At 37.4% G+C, this 16893-nt stretch overlaps 1 protein-coding gene across 1 annotated transcript in view; it reads left to right on the top strand.

Moving 5' to 3' along the window:
- Positions 1–16893, top strand: part of khdrbs3 (KH domain containing, RNA binding, signal transduction associated 3) — a 128004-nt gene that overhangs the window by 103430 nt on the left and 7681 nt on the right. Inside the window, exon 7 of the mRNA XM_088010087.1 lies at positions 5011–5093. Within this exon, the coding sequence (XP_087866213.1) occupies positions 5011–5093 (83 nt within the window). The remainder of the gene's footprint in view (positions 1–5010; positions 5094–16893) is intronic.

The following is a 16893-nucleotide window of genomic DNA, read 5'->3' as shown; positions in this document are numbered from 1 at the left end:
TAATCTGGGATAGAAGGAAAGCTGGATGCCATTGCATCCAGCTTTCCTTCTATCCCGGCTTCCAGTTCCCGTAAAATATCCCCATAGCATGAACTGCCACCATCGTGCTTCACTGTGGGGATGGTATTGGCCTGGCAATGAGCCCTTCCTGGTTTCCTCCAAATATGATGCCAAAGAATTCAATCTTTGTCAAAATCAGTCCAAAGTATCTTGTTTCTACTGGTCTGAGAATCCTTTAAGACAAACTCCAGGTGGTTTGCCATGGGCCTTTTATTAGGGAGTGTCTTCTATCTGGCCACAGGTGGTGCATTGGTTGTCCTTCTGGAAGATTCTCCTCTCTCTGCAAAGGAAAGCCAGAGGTCTGACAGAGTGACCATTGGGTTCTTGGTCGCCTCCTGGACCTGTATCATTTTTCACTTTAAAGTTATGTGCTACTTTGTGGTGGTCTGTAACCAAATCCAATTAAACTAAAGTTTGTAGCTGTGATGTGTCATATTGCAAGAAAGGAACTCTTCTATATGGCATATTATAGATATGGAGTACCTAAAGGTTAACACAAACATGAGCGAAAATTGTGTTTTTTCTTTTATCTTTCCTTTAAACATTTTTCTCTTAATGATGCTGTCATTAGACGAAACAAGAAAAGTTTGTGTTGTGACAATACACACTATTTCAGTAAATTACAAAGACATTGCTCGCTGCACAGGAATGTAATAACGCACATATGAAACAGTCACATTTGATTAGGTTTGTGTTTTTTCTTTTTTTTTTGTTTTGATTTTTTGCTGCTGTGGGAAATTGATTTCATTGCGTCCAATTTAAAATCAAATGAAAGCTGGCAGTCTGAAGGCGTAGAAACACTACCTTTGTCGCAGGACCCCTGCTGGATCCCCGCCGATGACCTGATACTCGGACCACAAACTTGAAATAGCTTGCCATTAGAGCTGAGATGAAGGTTCCTGATACGAGTGGCTCAGGTTGGTGGACTGACTTCAGCCCACGCAGCTCATTATTTTTAATTAGCCCCACCTTTTCAGCTCGTCCGTTTTTATGACAGAGCGTCATTAAGCACCCGAACGCTGACTTTTAAATACAATCAGACGTTTGATGTTGAGTTTAACACATCGACTGACGTACATCTGCAGCCAAGGAGCACGGTTGTTAAACTTTGCGATTGTCTTTGTAAAGTTTGCTCTCACTTATTGTTTGGACAGACTGGAAACGTCATATGTTGTCACTAATTGTCTGTCTTAAAGCCTCTTTATGTAAGGATAAGGTAATGAAGCAGAATAACTTTTACATCTAATGAGCTGTAGAAACGTGACATTACTGTTGCATTTTTTAAAGTAGTCTATTTCCATACAGAACTTTGGCCACTTCTCAAGGCTCGCTGGTCAATTGTGAGTGATTTTATGTGCTAGTTATTCACTGACTTGCTTATTTAGCAGACACTAGAACTTTTATTATATTGATAAGTTACATATTAGTGACTATTTTATGCCTCTAAATAAATATAGAATAGTGATGGGCCTATTGTTTGACACAAAATGTTTTGAAACAATGACTCATGGAAGTTTTAAAATTCAGATTTTCTAACTTCCTTCCTAAAATACTGCTAATGGATTAGCAGTATTTTAGGAAGAGAGTTGTTTTTTTTTGTTAAGTTGTTGATTATGTTTGTCCTCTGTAATATTGCCACAGCTAGAGACTCTAGTTTTTACATTTTTGTTTTTTTGCGTTAAAAAGCACAGAGACGTTCAGTATCGGCTCCTTTGTCTGGAAAATGTAATTAAAAAATAAAATACGCCTACAGTAACACAACCTTACTTTTTATTCAGCCTCTGTGATTCCTATCTTTCATTATTCACAGCCATGCTTACTGGTTCCAGGCTGCACAAGGTATGGTATAATAGAGCTGACTTTAAAACAGATTGAAACAAGGCACTTTTTAAAGGAGATAAATAACACCGGGCATACCTTTGACAAAAACACACATTTTAATTCCACATGGAATTACATTTCCGACACGAGACAACAGATTTGAACCATTTTTCAGTTTGATATTTTGTAGCATTTTGTTATAATTTTTGCATCAGAAATATCTGCTGCTACCTCTACTTCTGCAAACTTAATGCGTCTTAAGTCGATTTCAGATATGGGATGTGGATTATTAATGGTTTTGACTTAACATGGACTTTGGCACATTTATGATGTTGCTCTTCACAGCCTCAACTGTAGTTCATACTGTACAGTTAGAATCGAATACAAACACAGACACACACACAAATAATTGAAGCGGGTGAAGGTCATATAAAAACAAGTTATAATTATATAAATTTAGCCTGCCTACTTTGATTCCAGATTTAGTAAAGTCAATCACACAATCTCCAGATAGACGTTTTGTAGAGCAAATATGCACTGGCACATCTACCAACCATCTTCTCTATGTGGTATACCTGAAATTCCAAAAGGCAAGACATGTAAGAAAGAAACAAAACTGCATATGACGAATGTTTTTCACCCAGGTTATGTTTCTGTCACCAGTCAAATGTTTCTGAAGTGGCCGTAGACAACATCTTCCATGTTGACAGCACAAAGTCTCTCAAAAAGACCTATATGAAACCTCATGCAAGCCTTTATTTTTGACCCATCCAACACTAAGCTGTTCTAAGACAACATGGTTAAAGTATGGGTTTGAATTGTTCAAAGTCATAATTCAATGGATAAGGCTCTGAACATAAAAATAATTCAGTTTTTAGAAAAATCTCCATTATCATCATCAAGAAATTGAAAAAGGAAGTTCACACTCAGCTTTAATACAGTTTAGAAGTATGACTTGTAAATGTTGACTTTATGACCAACTCTTTAGTCAAAATGAAAACTTTACATATAGCTAACATTAGCTTTAACAAACTACTTGGCATGTAAAAGGTGAATGTTAGCTTGATTGAACAAACTCATTATCTAGTGAGAACAAGCTTCATTAACACAACCTGTTGACATTGATATTGTTATACGGCATCATCTTATCATTTCTTGTTTTATTTTGAGGAACAGATTCAGTATTACAATTATTTACATTGCAAAAGCAAAAAAAAAAAAGCAAAAAAAAAGATAAATAATAATATAAATCATCTCGTGACTTCCGAAAGCAAACTACCCAGTACGACTGCCAAGTCGTTTAAGCTGGTTTCTAGATAACAGACTACATGAGGAAGCCATCTTCCTCTCCAATTTGAAAAACAATATCTGAGCAACTGTTGAACCAAGTTACACTACATCCGGGTTCCACACACTCCATTTTTAGAGGATTAAAGATAAAAGACTGGATTCAAATGCCTTCATTTGCCAAGTGCATGTTTCTAATCAGGAATTAGAACCTTTGTAAAAAGTGAGTGATGAACAGTTTCTCCTTCTCGCTAAATCTTATAGATATTTGCTTTGAGGATACAAATAAGGGGCAGATGGAATTAGCCTAGAAATGAGAGCGGGGTGGGGTATGAGAAATGTGTCACTAGGGGTCGATGTCTTTTTGTGGAACACAAGTCCCATTTATCCCAAATTACGGCGGGCGCATGGCTGACTTACTTTGATGCTCTTCTTGTTGGAGTGCAAAGGGATGAGGGTGACTGTAAAACCATGAGCCAACCATGCTGCTAGCACTTCACAACAACTGATAGGCAGAAGTAAGAGCCTGGATCAAATAATGATCCATGCGGAACATGGTGTGCTACATAATAAAACATACTTTAACGAAGCTTCAAGGCAGAGAAATTTTCCTCAAGGAATTTTAATAGTCGAATCACTCGGGGAATCGTTTCAGCCCTAGTCAATACTTTGTAGAACAGCCTTTCAATCAACAACCCTTCCCAATGATTCTCAATTCCAACTTCTTGCTAAAATCAGAGCCATGAGTGGTGGGATTGTGATGTGAGACACGTCTGTGAAACTGACTACATTCATAATGTCGTAGTTATGATTTTATTTTAGTCAACGTTCACTTCCTGTCTGCCTTTTTCTGGCACAGAGTCATGATGTATGTCTCACGTCAACAACATAAAAGTTGAATAAAATTTTACATGACTGTTCACTTTGAAAATGATCACAGTGAGTTTTTTGGGGGGTGAGAAGATCGGAATTCAGACTGTTGTGAAAAATTTGGACACGGGTTGCTAATGAGCAAAGATATTTTATTTATCCATTACTTTATCCATTCTATTGTAGCCCAGGTCAGATTCAGACTCATTCTTCCCTGATTTCCAGGTAGTTAGCTCTAACAATCTAACAATGTAAAACCCCCGGTGAAGAAATAAAAAAAGCATCCCCACAGCATGATGTTACCACCGCCGTGTTTCACCATGGTGGTGGCGTTGTTCAGTTACATTTCCATCACATACCAAATATTCAGAGCAAAAGTAGAATTTTAGAGCAGAGCGCCTTCTCCTGCGTGTGTCACGTTGTTTCACACACATAACCCTTGCCTTCAGATTCTCCACAACTTTACCCCTGACCTGTCTGCTGCATTGCTTCATGATGTGTTTTGTTCACAAGTGTTCTCCAAAAAGCCTCCAACACCTTCACAGAACAGCTGGGCTTATAATGAGATTAAGTCACACACAAACAGACTCTGTTTATTAATGAAGGGGTTGAACTTTAGTGCTCTGCACAATTTTCAGATTTTGAGTAACTGGTTTATGGGGGGTGGTGGGGAGTGAAAACCAAGAATTATTATTAATATTTTTGCAATAATATTTTTTATAGATATCAGTTTCTATAAATATATTAAAAATGCAATTAAATTATTTATTAGCCATAATTTTAATTGAAGGCAGAATCTTAAGATATGTCAGCGTTACATTAAAAATAGAATTAGATGCAAAGTGACACAGCTGTACATGTACCACTGCTGTCACTTCTTTTCACTCAGATGGAGATTTGAGCTTCCTTTCAAATCCAGGTTGCTGTTTTCTTCTTCTTCTAACTAAGTCAATATTGTTTCTGTTACCTCAGGATTATGACGACGGCTACGGAACCGCTTACGATGACCAAGGGTATGAGTCTTATGACAACAGCTACAGTAATCAAGGACAAAAGTAAGTTGCTGCATTTTTTTAAATCAAATTATCTTCATTATAATTTGTTCTGAGGATGTACAGTTAAGTCCAAAATTATTCACACTTCTGGTGGATTTTGATTTATTCAACAAAGAGGTTTGTATCTGAAAGGAAACTAGATAAGAAAAAAAGTTGCAAAGGGAGCTTAAATTAAAAAAAACATTTTATATTGTATTGAGAATGGCATATTGAACAATCATTTTTATCCTCTTTAATACTTAATTGAAAACTCTACACTAGTCAAACCTTTTCTGAATAGCTTGTATTCATGTTTTAAATGGTATATTAATGATCTCAGCTTTGGTGATCAGCTTTAAGGAGGCTGGAAGGCCTCTTTGCCATCACCCTAATCAGGTTCAAGTAAAGAATCCAACTGGGTCAGCTCCAAAATGTTAAAATTCCTTCCTTAAATCTCTGCATTTCTTTAAAAATCCCACATCAAATATCAGATAACTTGTTTGACGTCTATTCAGTTAACATGAGTTCAACTATAGAACATTTTACCTGCAAAGGCATCTTGCAAAAGAAGTATTTTAGCTGCACAACACATTGACAGATTCATGTAATTTCAGAGCAAAGAATAGAAATGAAAACTGACTTTTATATGCTAGAAAGAAAACATAAGACATCTGGCAGCCAAACTATACAATAAAATAGTCAGTTCTGTCAAAGTTATGAGGCTGTTAAAAAGGATTTAAAATTGGAAATCTAAATCACGGTTTCTTCCAGTAAGCGCTGAAGCACTTTTTGCCTGCCAGCCGCAGTGCAGATAAAAAAAAGAAAAGGTTAAAAAAAAAGACTTTAAAGTCACCTACCTTTTGACTTTCACCTAAAAAATATTTGGCTTTATTGAGACCCAAAATTTCCCACTGCTGGTACTGTCAGCTTGTACCACACCTGGTGCTGCACTGCCAAAAACAACAGTTACCTGAGGTATTCCAGCTAATAATAATAATAATAATAATAATAATAATAATAATAATAATACATTTAATATGTATAGCTTTCCTAAACACTCAGGCACTTTACAAGAATCAAGTACAATTAGAAACAGAACACCAAATAAACCAAACAGTCATAAATAGAGGAGAGAAAAGTTGTTGTGTGTTTTTAGATGTGATTTTGAATGTTGATAGGTTTGTACAGTCAAGGTCCTGGCCAAAATTCAAACCAGAAACCTTCTATCCTTCTGCCACCAAAACCTGACGTCGAATGCTGGTTTTGTTTCATGGTTTGCATATTTTGCTTTTTAAAAGAAATGCCATTAACTTTTTCACATTTTTTCACATTAAAGTCAGAGACATTGTTGTATTTCCTTAAGAATTTACTGCATCATTGTGAAGTGGAAGAAATAAGGTGGTTTTGAAATTCTTTTGCTTATAAAAACAAAAATGTAAATATGCCATCCATTTGTTTTAACCCTCCCTAAGTTTCTTCTGGAAAACCATAAACATAACTTTTTATGGCCTCATTCATGCCACTCCTTTCTAGTATATGTTGCTATACGTTTTGCTTGTAGGCTGTAAACAGATTTAATCATCCCTGAGTCTTTAACTGTATCCAGAAGTCATATTTTGTCCTCTAATCTGTCACTTAAAACCCCAATTAAATGTATTGAAGTTTATGGTTGTAATGTGACAAAATGTGAAACATTAAAAGGGCATAGCTAATTCTGCTAATTCTGCTAAGAACCACATAACCCCATACCTAGCAGATTTGATTTCCTAAATTCATGGTTGTTGTTTTTTTTCACTCTGATTTTATATGAGGTTATTTTTTGTTTTGTTTCTTTCCTTCTGTGTATTAACTTCAGTCTTAAAGAGTTTCTAAACAGCCTGAAGGCGCGCACTGAATCCTCATTCCGGTATACTTATGTGTCTCAAAGGATGAAGTGTTTTATTGCAGATCAGTTTAGGGCAGGGAGTTTTATTCATTCATGGCATTTAGCCTTGAGTGAATAACAATGATCACGTAACGTTGATATTTTAAATATAGTTTCAAGACTGTTAAAAAAAAGAGAACACAATAGAATTCAGTTGGTGACGTACAGAAACTATGTGTGTCCTTTTGGGTGAAAGTTATTAAGAGTTTTAGTCATTTGTTTTCATCAGCTCACAAAATAGATGTTCACAAGTTCTTAAGTCTTTGAGAGAGAAGTGCAAGTCAAGTCTCAAGTCTTTTAAAGACATTCTAAAATTGGATTTATGACACTTAGTCAAGCTAAAACACTGAACTGCTGCTGAACACTTTTTTTTTCTTTAGCCTAAATTTGCCAATAAACCCTTTAGATTTTTGTTATTCTGGATATTTAAATAACTTCTCAAAATTATGTGCAAAAATTAATTCAATATGTCGTTGAAACCACTAAAAGTATTCATATTTATTTACCTTCAAAGAAAAATTATAGATTAACTTAAAATCAGTTAATCCTAGTTTTATTTTTGGAGAACAGGGAGGAGCCGTCAAGAAACATTACAGAAAACCCATACTGGCTTATTGTTTCCGTGACAACCAGTCATTAGTATACCCTACAGTGACTTAAATAGGGAAACATTAATCATCTAGTCAGATAATCAACTCTTAGCAGCTCACTTTCACCCCGGATTACGCGAGATAAAGATTGTTCATTGGACTCAAGTCCCAGAGCCGAAGTCCTAGTCAAATCAGAAATCCTTGTTTTAGGAGCAAGTCAGAGTCACAGATTTTATCTTCCAATAAAAAATGAAATCTTGCATTGTCACCTCACACATCTGAGAAAGAAAGAGGTTCAAAAAGTTGAGCTTTGTTGCTACCAAGAAGCTAAAATTTGAATTTAAATGAAAAATCTAAGTCAGTGATGTGGTCACAGCTCGGCTCCTTCTCATTGTGATCAAAATATCCTAACTTGGATCACATTTAAATGATCCGACTTGAGTTGCATTGTGCTTACCGTGTTTGGCATGTCATTGTGAAATAAACTACCACAATGGGATGCGGTTGCTTTTAACACAGGGCCGTGCGCGGCTAAAAGCAGAATATCGATCTGTCTTATAACCATGCAGCTATCACACTCTCCAAGCCGCACAAGGTCAGAGGCTTTTGTCTCTTACTGTATTCTATCAGCACACAATGTGCTGGACATTAACGCACGCCAGTCTATAGGACGTCAAAGAGAAGAATGCTTGTTGCCACATTTACGATGTTAAAAAAATAAATAATAAAAAAATCCACCTGAATTGGCAGCAGCTGGTTTTAGAAAAGAAAAAAAAAATGTCTCCAGGAGGAAAACGGCAACATCATTCTGTCCCTCTGGCTTTTGTTGAGGAGGGTGGTCGATGTTTGCTTTTGTAGAGGTGTCAGGTTGTATGTCACCCAGGCTTCATCCATCTTTTCTGCCATCTCTCCTTTTTTTTCTGGTCAATATCACACACACGTGCATGCGCGCACACACACACACACACACACACACACACACATGCAGCCTTCCGCCTCCCCGATCGGCGAACTTTTTTTCTTTTTTTTTATCTCAGAAGTGTCGGTGCTGGGTTGGGGTGAGGAGGGAGAACTCGGTTCCGCCTCGGGAGTCGGCAGCTATTTTCCTTTTTAAAAAGCGACCCCGTGAATAACGACGGGCTCTGCCTTGGTTGCCAGGTTGGGTGAGAGCTCAGAAGGGAAAAAAAAGAGAGAGAGTCTGTCATGTAGATGCTGGAGGCTGGGTGGACTTAAAGAGATTTTCATGTCTGTTGTCTGGCGGGAGACGAAGCGACTAATAGGGCCCAGACATAGAAGCTTTGGCCTCCAGAGACGACTGATTCACTTACTTCTTCTCTTATTTGTGTCCTTTATCCTGGATTTGCTTGGAAAGCTACTGTTACTGCGGGCTGACATTGAGCATGTGCGCGTCGGAGGCTTCATGCAGTTTTGATGAGTGGAGATGGAGTGATCACATTACCTTTGTTTACACAAGGCATTTCTAAACCTATAAGCGGTGCCATTTATTAATATTGTAAAACATGCTAGTAGTGCCGTACAGGGACGTTAAAAGAGTATTTGCTCCCTGACAGGTTTCTTCTGATTTTGTATTTATATTTGATAAAAAAAATACCCCAAAATAAATTTTGAAAAGCTGTTTTTGAATAATGATTTGATTTATTGAAAGCACAAACCTGTCTATACTAACTTTGATTTGTGTGAAAAAGGTAACTACGACACTACATAGTTCCTTCTGTGTTTCTGAGCCGTTCACTTTCTGGAGTGATTCAGTTTTGTTGTCCGACTGCATTAACCCAACTGTGCCTAAGCTTGAGGTTTGACTGCTGATTTTATGTTTTGTTGCCTTTTAAAAGTTCTACTTCTGTCTTGTCAACCCACTGGAGATTTTCCTGAAACTCTTCTCTGTTTGAACTGGAGTGATTTTCACATTTGAATTTTCACACATGCACCACTTTTGCCTCCTATTCTTTTAGTGCTAAATTAAAAAACTGACCTTAACTGAAGTCAGTAGCTTTGTTTCTCTCCAATAGTCAGGTGAATTTTTAACAGCCTTTTAAAATGGGGCAAAAAAAAGAAAAAGAAAACGTGAACAAGGCGTGTTTCCATCTACTGGATTGGAGTGGAGATGCACCAATCTGATATTAATATCAGTATCTTATATTTAGAATTCCTAATTGCATTTTTGGAACCATTTGAAAGAAGGTTTGTTGCAGTTTATTTTCATGTTTGACCAATGTAGTCAACCTATTGTTTATGTCAATTTCTTTATTATTGTTTTAACATTGACTGTTCTACTAATAATTGCACAGACTGAACAAATTAAAGTTGCTTTTACATGTTTGACCAAGCTTGTGAAGCTGTTGCTGTAGTGAAGTGCTGTACTGGTGCTGAGTTATCAGATTAAGTTGTAATTCAGTACAAGTCTCCGTATTTTAAAAAGAAACATTTAACTCTTCATCTGTTTTCTGCATTGGATCAGTGTCAGCCGGTGCTAAACCTCAGATATCTGAAGTGAAAAAAGTGGATCGGTGCATCCCTAGACAAGACATAGCACAATCTAAAAGTGAGAATTTGCATTTTCATGGCAGTATGCTTTATGGAAATAGTATTCTTGTCTATAATTCTATTAAAAAGAAAACTTTGAATCCCTATAGATTCACAGCTGTTTTTAACTTTGCGACGGACAAAGATAGACGTCATTTTCTCTCCAAGCCCAAGCACAGTCATAGCAGGTCCCATCTGCAGCAGGGCCCAGAAGAGAGTATATATATATGTGTGTGTGTGTGTGTGTGTGTGTGTGTGTGTGTGTTTGTGTGTGTAGGTGAGTGTGTTTGTGTGTTTGTGTATACGTATGTGGACTTGAAGTCTCCTAACAATGTTTCTGGCAGCCTAAGGAGCTCCCAGTCACCAGCCTGAGCTCCCGACTGTGTGGCAGGATTTCACTTGCCGCAGGATAACAAGCTGAACAATTTACAGTCTCTCTGTCATGGTATTACCCTGGTGGCTCCCGCCAGGAGCAGGCCTGCCTTTTGTGAGCAGGAAGGAAAAAGGAGAAGGCTGAAGGCTCGCAGGCTCCCCAACTGGTTTTGATGCCGCACCAGATACGATAATTAACTGGAAAAACATTTGTGTTGATGTAAGGAAAGCAGCTGCAGAAGGGTGATGTGTCGTTCACTTTCAGATCTTCAGTACAATCCTGCTACATGCGGTGAGGCATTATCTTTCTTAGATCTATTGATTCAGCGTAGCAGAAATGCATTTCATTGATTTTTATCCACTATTGTGCCTAAAAATGTCGACAACTGATTCCTTGCTTTCCACACACATTGTTGGTGCTCTGTGCTCATCTGACCGTTTTCACTCTGGGAATGAAATATACCAAATACATTTTATAACAACCTGAAAAATTCTCATTTATTTTTTGTTTTGTGTATATATTAATTTTGTCTGATTAACAGATTACAAATTAAAAGCAAACTATCAAACATATAAAAAATGCAATTTTTTTAGGGTTTGACAGCTTTGAAAAGTCCAGAAAAGAAAATTCCAGAAGAAGTTTTGGCACCTATTTTGAATTACCTCAAATTTACTGATTTGTTACCACAATAATGTATATCACTTTTTCTGCATACAGTAATATACTAATAACTTCAGCAGATTTTGCTTTGCTCAATGTACATCAGAAATTTAAAGTTTTTTTTTCTTGATCTCATTTGGTTCACTGGAAGATTTAACTTTATCTTTATTTTATATCAGAAAGGAGCTATAACCCTGTAGCATTACCTATTCACAACTATAAAACATAATTTAATGTTGATATTTGCTCAGTGGGTTTTTTTTTCCCAGTGGAAGAATAGAAAGTTCAATTGTCTACCATTGAACGCACCGTTAAAAATCTGATTTTTAAAATGAGCATGAAAGCAACTTTTTATGATATTAGCTTCTAAATGGATGTTCTTACAATCAAGTTTAGAGTTTATGGAGCCAGTCTATGAAATGAAAATAATAGCTGGGGTTTGGCTGTTGTTTTACCCACCAGCCATTGCATTGGAGTCAAAGCTGTGTAAATGTTTATTATTATTATTATTATTATTATTATTATTATCATTACTACTATTCACTAGAAATACAGCTGGTCACATTTCTCTTGTCTAAGATCAGTTAAAATTACCAATAACATTTCTGTTTGCAAAATACCAAAATAATGAAAGAAAGAAATAGAACCAACTTTATCCATTAAGTTTGTGGGCACAAACAGGAAAATTTACTTTTGCTCACAATGTAGCCACAGTCACAAACAGGAAACTACAGTATATAATGAAAAATACTTAGTGAGTCAGGACTAAGGGGAGAAGAAGGAAATAGAGCAGTATTTAGAACATGTCAGGAATTTCTTTATTAATGTCTTCACAATACAAAGTTTAAACACATTTTCTCAGTATTCTGTAGCATTGCCTTAGAACAGTATGATTTTGGTCAAAGGTTTTGAATATTTTTTCTACAGTCTTCTGACCAGTAGTTTTCTGGGGTTCTGGTCCAGTTCTCATGACAGAACTTGCTCACATACACCAAAACATTGACTTTGTTGTCTTTTGCTGATTTTGCTCCAGCAGTGAAACAAAAAGGTGGATGTGTCTTTTATTCGTTGGATGTCAACTTCTGGTCTCAAATGTATTTAACCTGCAAACTCTTATTTAATGTGATTTGCTTCTATTTGACATACAAACAGCAGTTCTCCTCCCAAACAGTAGGAGTCACTATTTAAATGCCTTTAGTCCTGCAGGAGTTCATTTAAAAAAACATAACTTCCATAATTTCTTGGAACAGATCGGACTCTTGATGTCAACCTTTAAAGCACAATAAGTTTTGATAGTTTCCTCTGTCACTTGCTCATTTAGGACATATTTTTGGTTGTGGATTAGAATAAATCATAGGATTTTTGCATTTTTATAACCTACAAAATCAGGTTAGAAGTTGTTCAGCACTCAAATAAACTGCACTCTAAACGCCTAATATGAAGATGAGTTGTTTGCAGGGCAGTGGATATGATTTTGGTTTGGTTTTGTGATTGTTTTATTTGAGAGAAGTGTCGCCATGAGCTAATTTATGTCTTATGTCCATTGTGTTGGGTTCTTTCAAAGCATGTGAAATGATGTTTCATGAAGACACCCACAGAAAGATGTCTACTGATGTACGAATATATAAACATAGAACCTGTTGTCTAGCAACATCCAGTTTTTTACGAATTTTCTTTGGGGGGGGATAAATAAAAGGACTGACCAGCCTTCAGACATTACAGTAAGACCTCAAGAAATTGAGTCGACACCTTTAAAATATTCCATTTCCTTTCAAATACCTCCATCAATATTTATATCTAAAAGTGTCACGCTCTTGTGAAATAAACATCCTATGAATTTTCCAATAAATAAACACTCCTGTCTGTAGAATCCCTTCTCACAACAGACCTGTAATGTGTCCTGTATGTGGTTCATCATTGGTGCATACAGTGTCATGTCGTACAGTACGTCTATTGCATGTTTTCCAACTTCGATAATGGTAAAATTATATCCTCTGCTTTTAACATTTACAAAAGGTTCTATGACACATCACGGTCTGAAGAGGCATGAGGAACAAACCCTGACAAATGAAACGAGACAAACTATGCACTGTACTGTACACATGGTGTCAAACAGAACAGCCAAGCTTGAGTCATTTAGACGTAATTAAATCTGAAAGGCAAATAAGGCCCTCGCAACATTGAGACATGAGACTTGAGCTTACAGGCTCCTTTTAGACGCCCTAAAGACATTTCACGACATTTCCATTTTTCAGAAGAGCGCCAGGCGCCTCGGGGAATCTCTCAGAACGTTACCTCGGCGTGACAGCCATGGCAGGCAGACCAAGAGCTTCCACATCGCATCCTCATCTCGCTGTGCTCGTAGACGAAAGGCAGCGGAGAGTTTTAGTTTGCCGTAACCAATCAGGTTCTAAGGTCAAGCAGGCTGGAGGGCGGTCTCTGGTGTAGGGAGCGTCTTTAATTTTATTAGATGAAGGGAGGATGCCTCTGTAGGGAGGCAGCAGCGGCAAAGGACACTTGGAGAGGTCAAGATGAGGGGACCTCTCAAAGCACAGGGGCGATCAAAGCATTATTTCATACTTGACGCTTTAAAAGATTCCTCGTGGTTCTTGCTTTGCGATGCTACCCTGGAGGCTGCATCTCAGAGGTCCACAGGCAATGTTTTATAAAAGAAAGATGAAACACGCAGAGGCATTAGTAAACCCTTGAGCAGGAGACGTGCGCAGAGGGGAGTGGCATGGTTTCCTAACTTTCATCATGTAGCACAATGGAATCACCTCCAAAACAAGCAGCGCTGCCAAAACAAAGCTCCCATAATGTCGTTTTTTCCTTCCTGCTGTTTCGAACAGGGCGGGTGATAATACGTTTTTCTGAAAGCAGAGGATCTGAGGTGAAGAGCATGATCCGTCTTGTATGCGTATTGCTTTCTTTGTTTTATGATGTTCAGCAGGATATGCAGTTGTGTTGGTGGGTTTGCAGGTCTGTGGGATTCCTGCACTTTTCTATATTTTCAAAACGGTTCTAGTCATTTTGTTCCTTTGCCCTTTTGCTGTTTTGGCCATTTTGTACCTCAATGTTCTCATTACAGAAAGCACCCAAAAAGTAGGATGTTTTGTAGTAACCAGTTATTATCCACAAGGATAACATTTCATTAAAACACATCGGTCTATTTTATTATGTTTTTGTACTTCAAGTCTGGCTGGTCTTCTGAGAATGAGCACTGAAAACAGTGTTCAAAATAAAAGATCACAGCTTCCTAAAGGTTGAAAATAAAGCTGGACCACAACTAATCATTTTAATTTGTTAGTTTTTTGTTTTTTTTGGTTGCCCAGTGTTAAAGTTCAATTTCATTACACTGAAAACAAACAACAAGGAAAGCACAAAGAAACAGTCAACAAAGCGCCAAACTTAAAAAAAGTAATAAAATAAATTATAAGGCATTAGAATTCAAATAAAATAAAATTAGTTAAAGTAGAAATAAAACACTCAAGAATGGAAAATATTTCAACTTGAGCACAATTTCTTTGCTATGATACAAACATTTTGGCAGAAAAATGCCAAATATAGGAAGGTAGAACAAACAGATTTGACTGACCCAGATTATAAAAGTAAATTATCTGATTGTTTGACCTATTAATAAACTGATACTCCCTGTTAGATGTATTTTAAAGTTTATTCTCTCCTTTTGTTTTAATGTTGCATCAAAGGACCTCTCACTAATGTCTCCGGTTTGAGGCTTTTCCTATCACTCAGACACAGAACAGAAATGTCAGTGATAAAACAACTGAAGTCTTTGTAGTGTTTTACTGCGGCATCAATAACACAGTCTAATCGTTTTGCTTTTTTTTTTTTTTTTTTTTTTTTTCAATCTTGTCATTTTAAGATGAACCTTTTCAATCTTGCTTCTGAAGGCCTTGTGGTGCCTTCACACACACATTGTGTTTTCAAGGTGGACAGCTCATAAAGATGAATGATGGGTGTTGTGGGGTAATTAGCCAATCTGAGGTGATGGGAACAGATGTACATAACTCTGTAAATTAAATCTGCATGGAGAACAAGACGAGTCCCCTGATCTTCCAGATTCTTTGGCAGAGGGAGTCTTTTTTTCCCCCCTTCAGAGTGGATTTCATTAAGTTTCCCAAAAAAAACTTGAAATTACACAATTCTTCTAGACAAAGCTGGAAGGGAGACTTATTTTGGAAAGTCAATTCATTTGCAATAGGCCATTTTGTCCCTCTTTGTGTCTCTCCAGTAGGGGGTCAGCGCTGGAGACAGCCCGGCAATCAGCCAGCACACCGAGCAATCACCAGTGTATCCATAACGAAGGTTTTCTTTGGAAATTACATGCGCTTCATTTCAGGCAAAATTGTGAAGGGGAATAAACTGTAGCATTCTTTCTTTCTTTTGCCTTTTTCTATTTCCCATTGTAATGTTATCTGTGGCAGAAATCACTGAGCTGGTATAATCAGAGCATTCAGTGTGGGGCAGTTTTCATCAGCATTTTACTTCTCCAACATTTCTGCTGAATGAATAGAGGGGAAAAAATATGATCACACAGGAAGTGTCAAGGAGATATTTTTGGCTTCAGGATTCATGGGGATGAGGAGGTAAAGTGTGTAAAAATGCAGAAAATGGGTTAACAAAATAGAAGCTGCTCTCGCCGTGTTAGACCAATCCTACAGTACACCTGAAGTCTCCCGTAAATGTCCTGCTAGATTTCTTCAGATTTCTCACAGAGGACTGGAAGAGTAATGAGGATGTTAGAAAGCAAAGTCCGTGAGGGATGTGCTCTACATCATTCAGATTTAACACCGCCATCTGTTTCATGTTTCATGGCGCCCTTCAACAGCAACATCAGGGCTTCAGATGAAGCATTTACCTGGATGACAGATGCGCTACCTGAGGAAAAGTTGGCCTGGACTTAACACGTCTGATAAAGGAGACACACATTTCTAATAGGTATCGGCTTTTTATTCGTCGTGCTGGTTTCGACCAATCTTTTTTTCTTTTTCTTGGCCTGGGGAGACACAAAGCAGCAGACTCCTTCTGGTAATGAATGTCAAATCAAAAGCTGACCTATTTAGAAAGGCAAAGCTCTTTCACACCTATGACAGGATGATATCTCTCCTGAGATCCACCACAGGCGTCTCTCCTCAGACAAGTCCGTGCTGCTGGCTGTACTCCATTAACTTGTTAATTCATCTATACTGCATTGTGTGCTGTGTGAGAGTGAGACATTTAGGTGGTCAAGACTATTTATTTCTTCTAAGTTTTTCACATAGTTTGTGGGTATGCACACATATTTGCTCGTTTGTTTTGCTTGTTGTGGTTATTTGTGCCAGAGTATTTTGTGCCAGTGGATGGTCAGGTGTTCTGGCAGTAGTTTCTTTCAGTAGAAAAACAGCGAAACTAAAAATGTACGCAGACGACTTTCAGTTTGCAAAGGAGGAACTCATCACAAGTTCATTGTGAGTGATAGAAGGACTGACCAGGAAAATGAAGGATTGTCTTCTGTCAACAGGTCTAGCATGGTGAAGAGAGAAGGGAATCAATAAGTGAAGTTCTTGATTTCCCAATCTGTCTGTTTTAGACCTCACATATGGACCATAAGACATCATAAGTCATTGGCTTATGACTGAAAGAACAAGATCATAGATACAGGAGGGTTAATTGAGCTTTCGACATAGGGTAGCTGAACTCAAACATGTAGATAAAGAGTTAAGTGGAGAG

Source organism: Poecilia mexicana, unplaced genomic scaffold (assembly GCF_051168715.1).
Source record: "Poecilia mexicana isolate PSO_F unplaced genomic scaffold, ASM5116871v1 scaffold_11, whole genome shotgun sequence".
Classification (NCBI taxonomy): Eukaryota; Metazoa; Chordata; class Actinopteri; order Cyprinodontiformes; family Poeciliidae; genus Poecilia; species Poecilia mexicana.
This window is presented reverse-complemented; position numbering and strand designations above follow the sequence as displayed.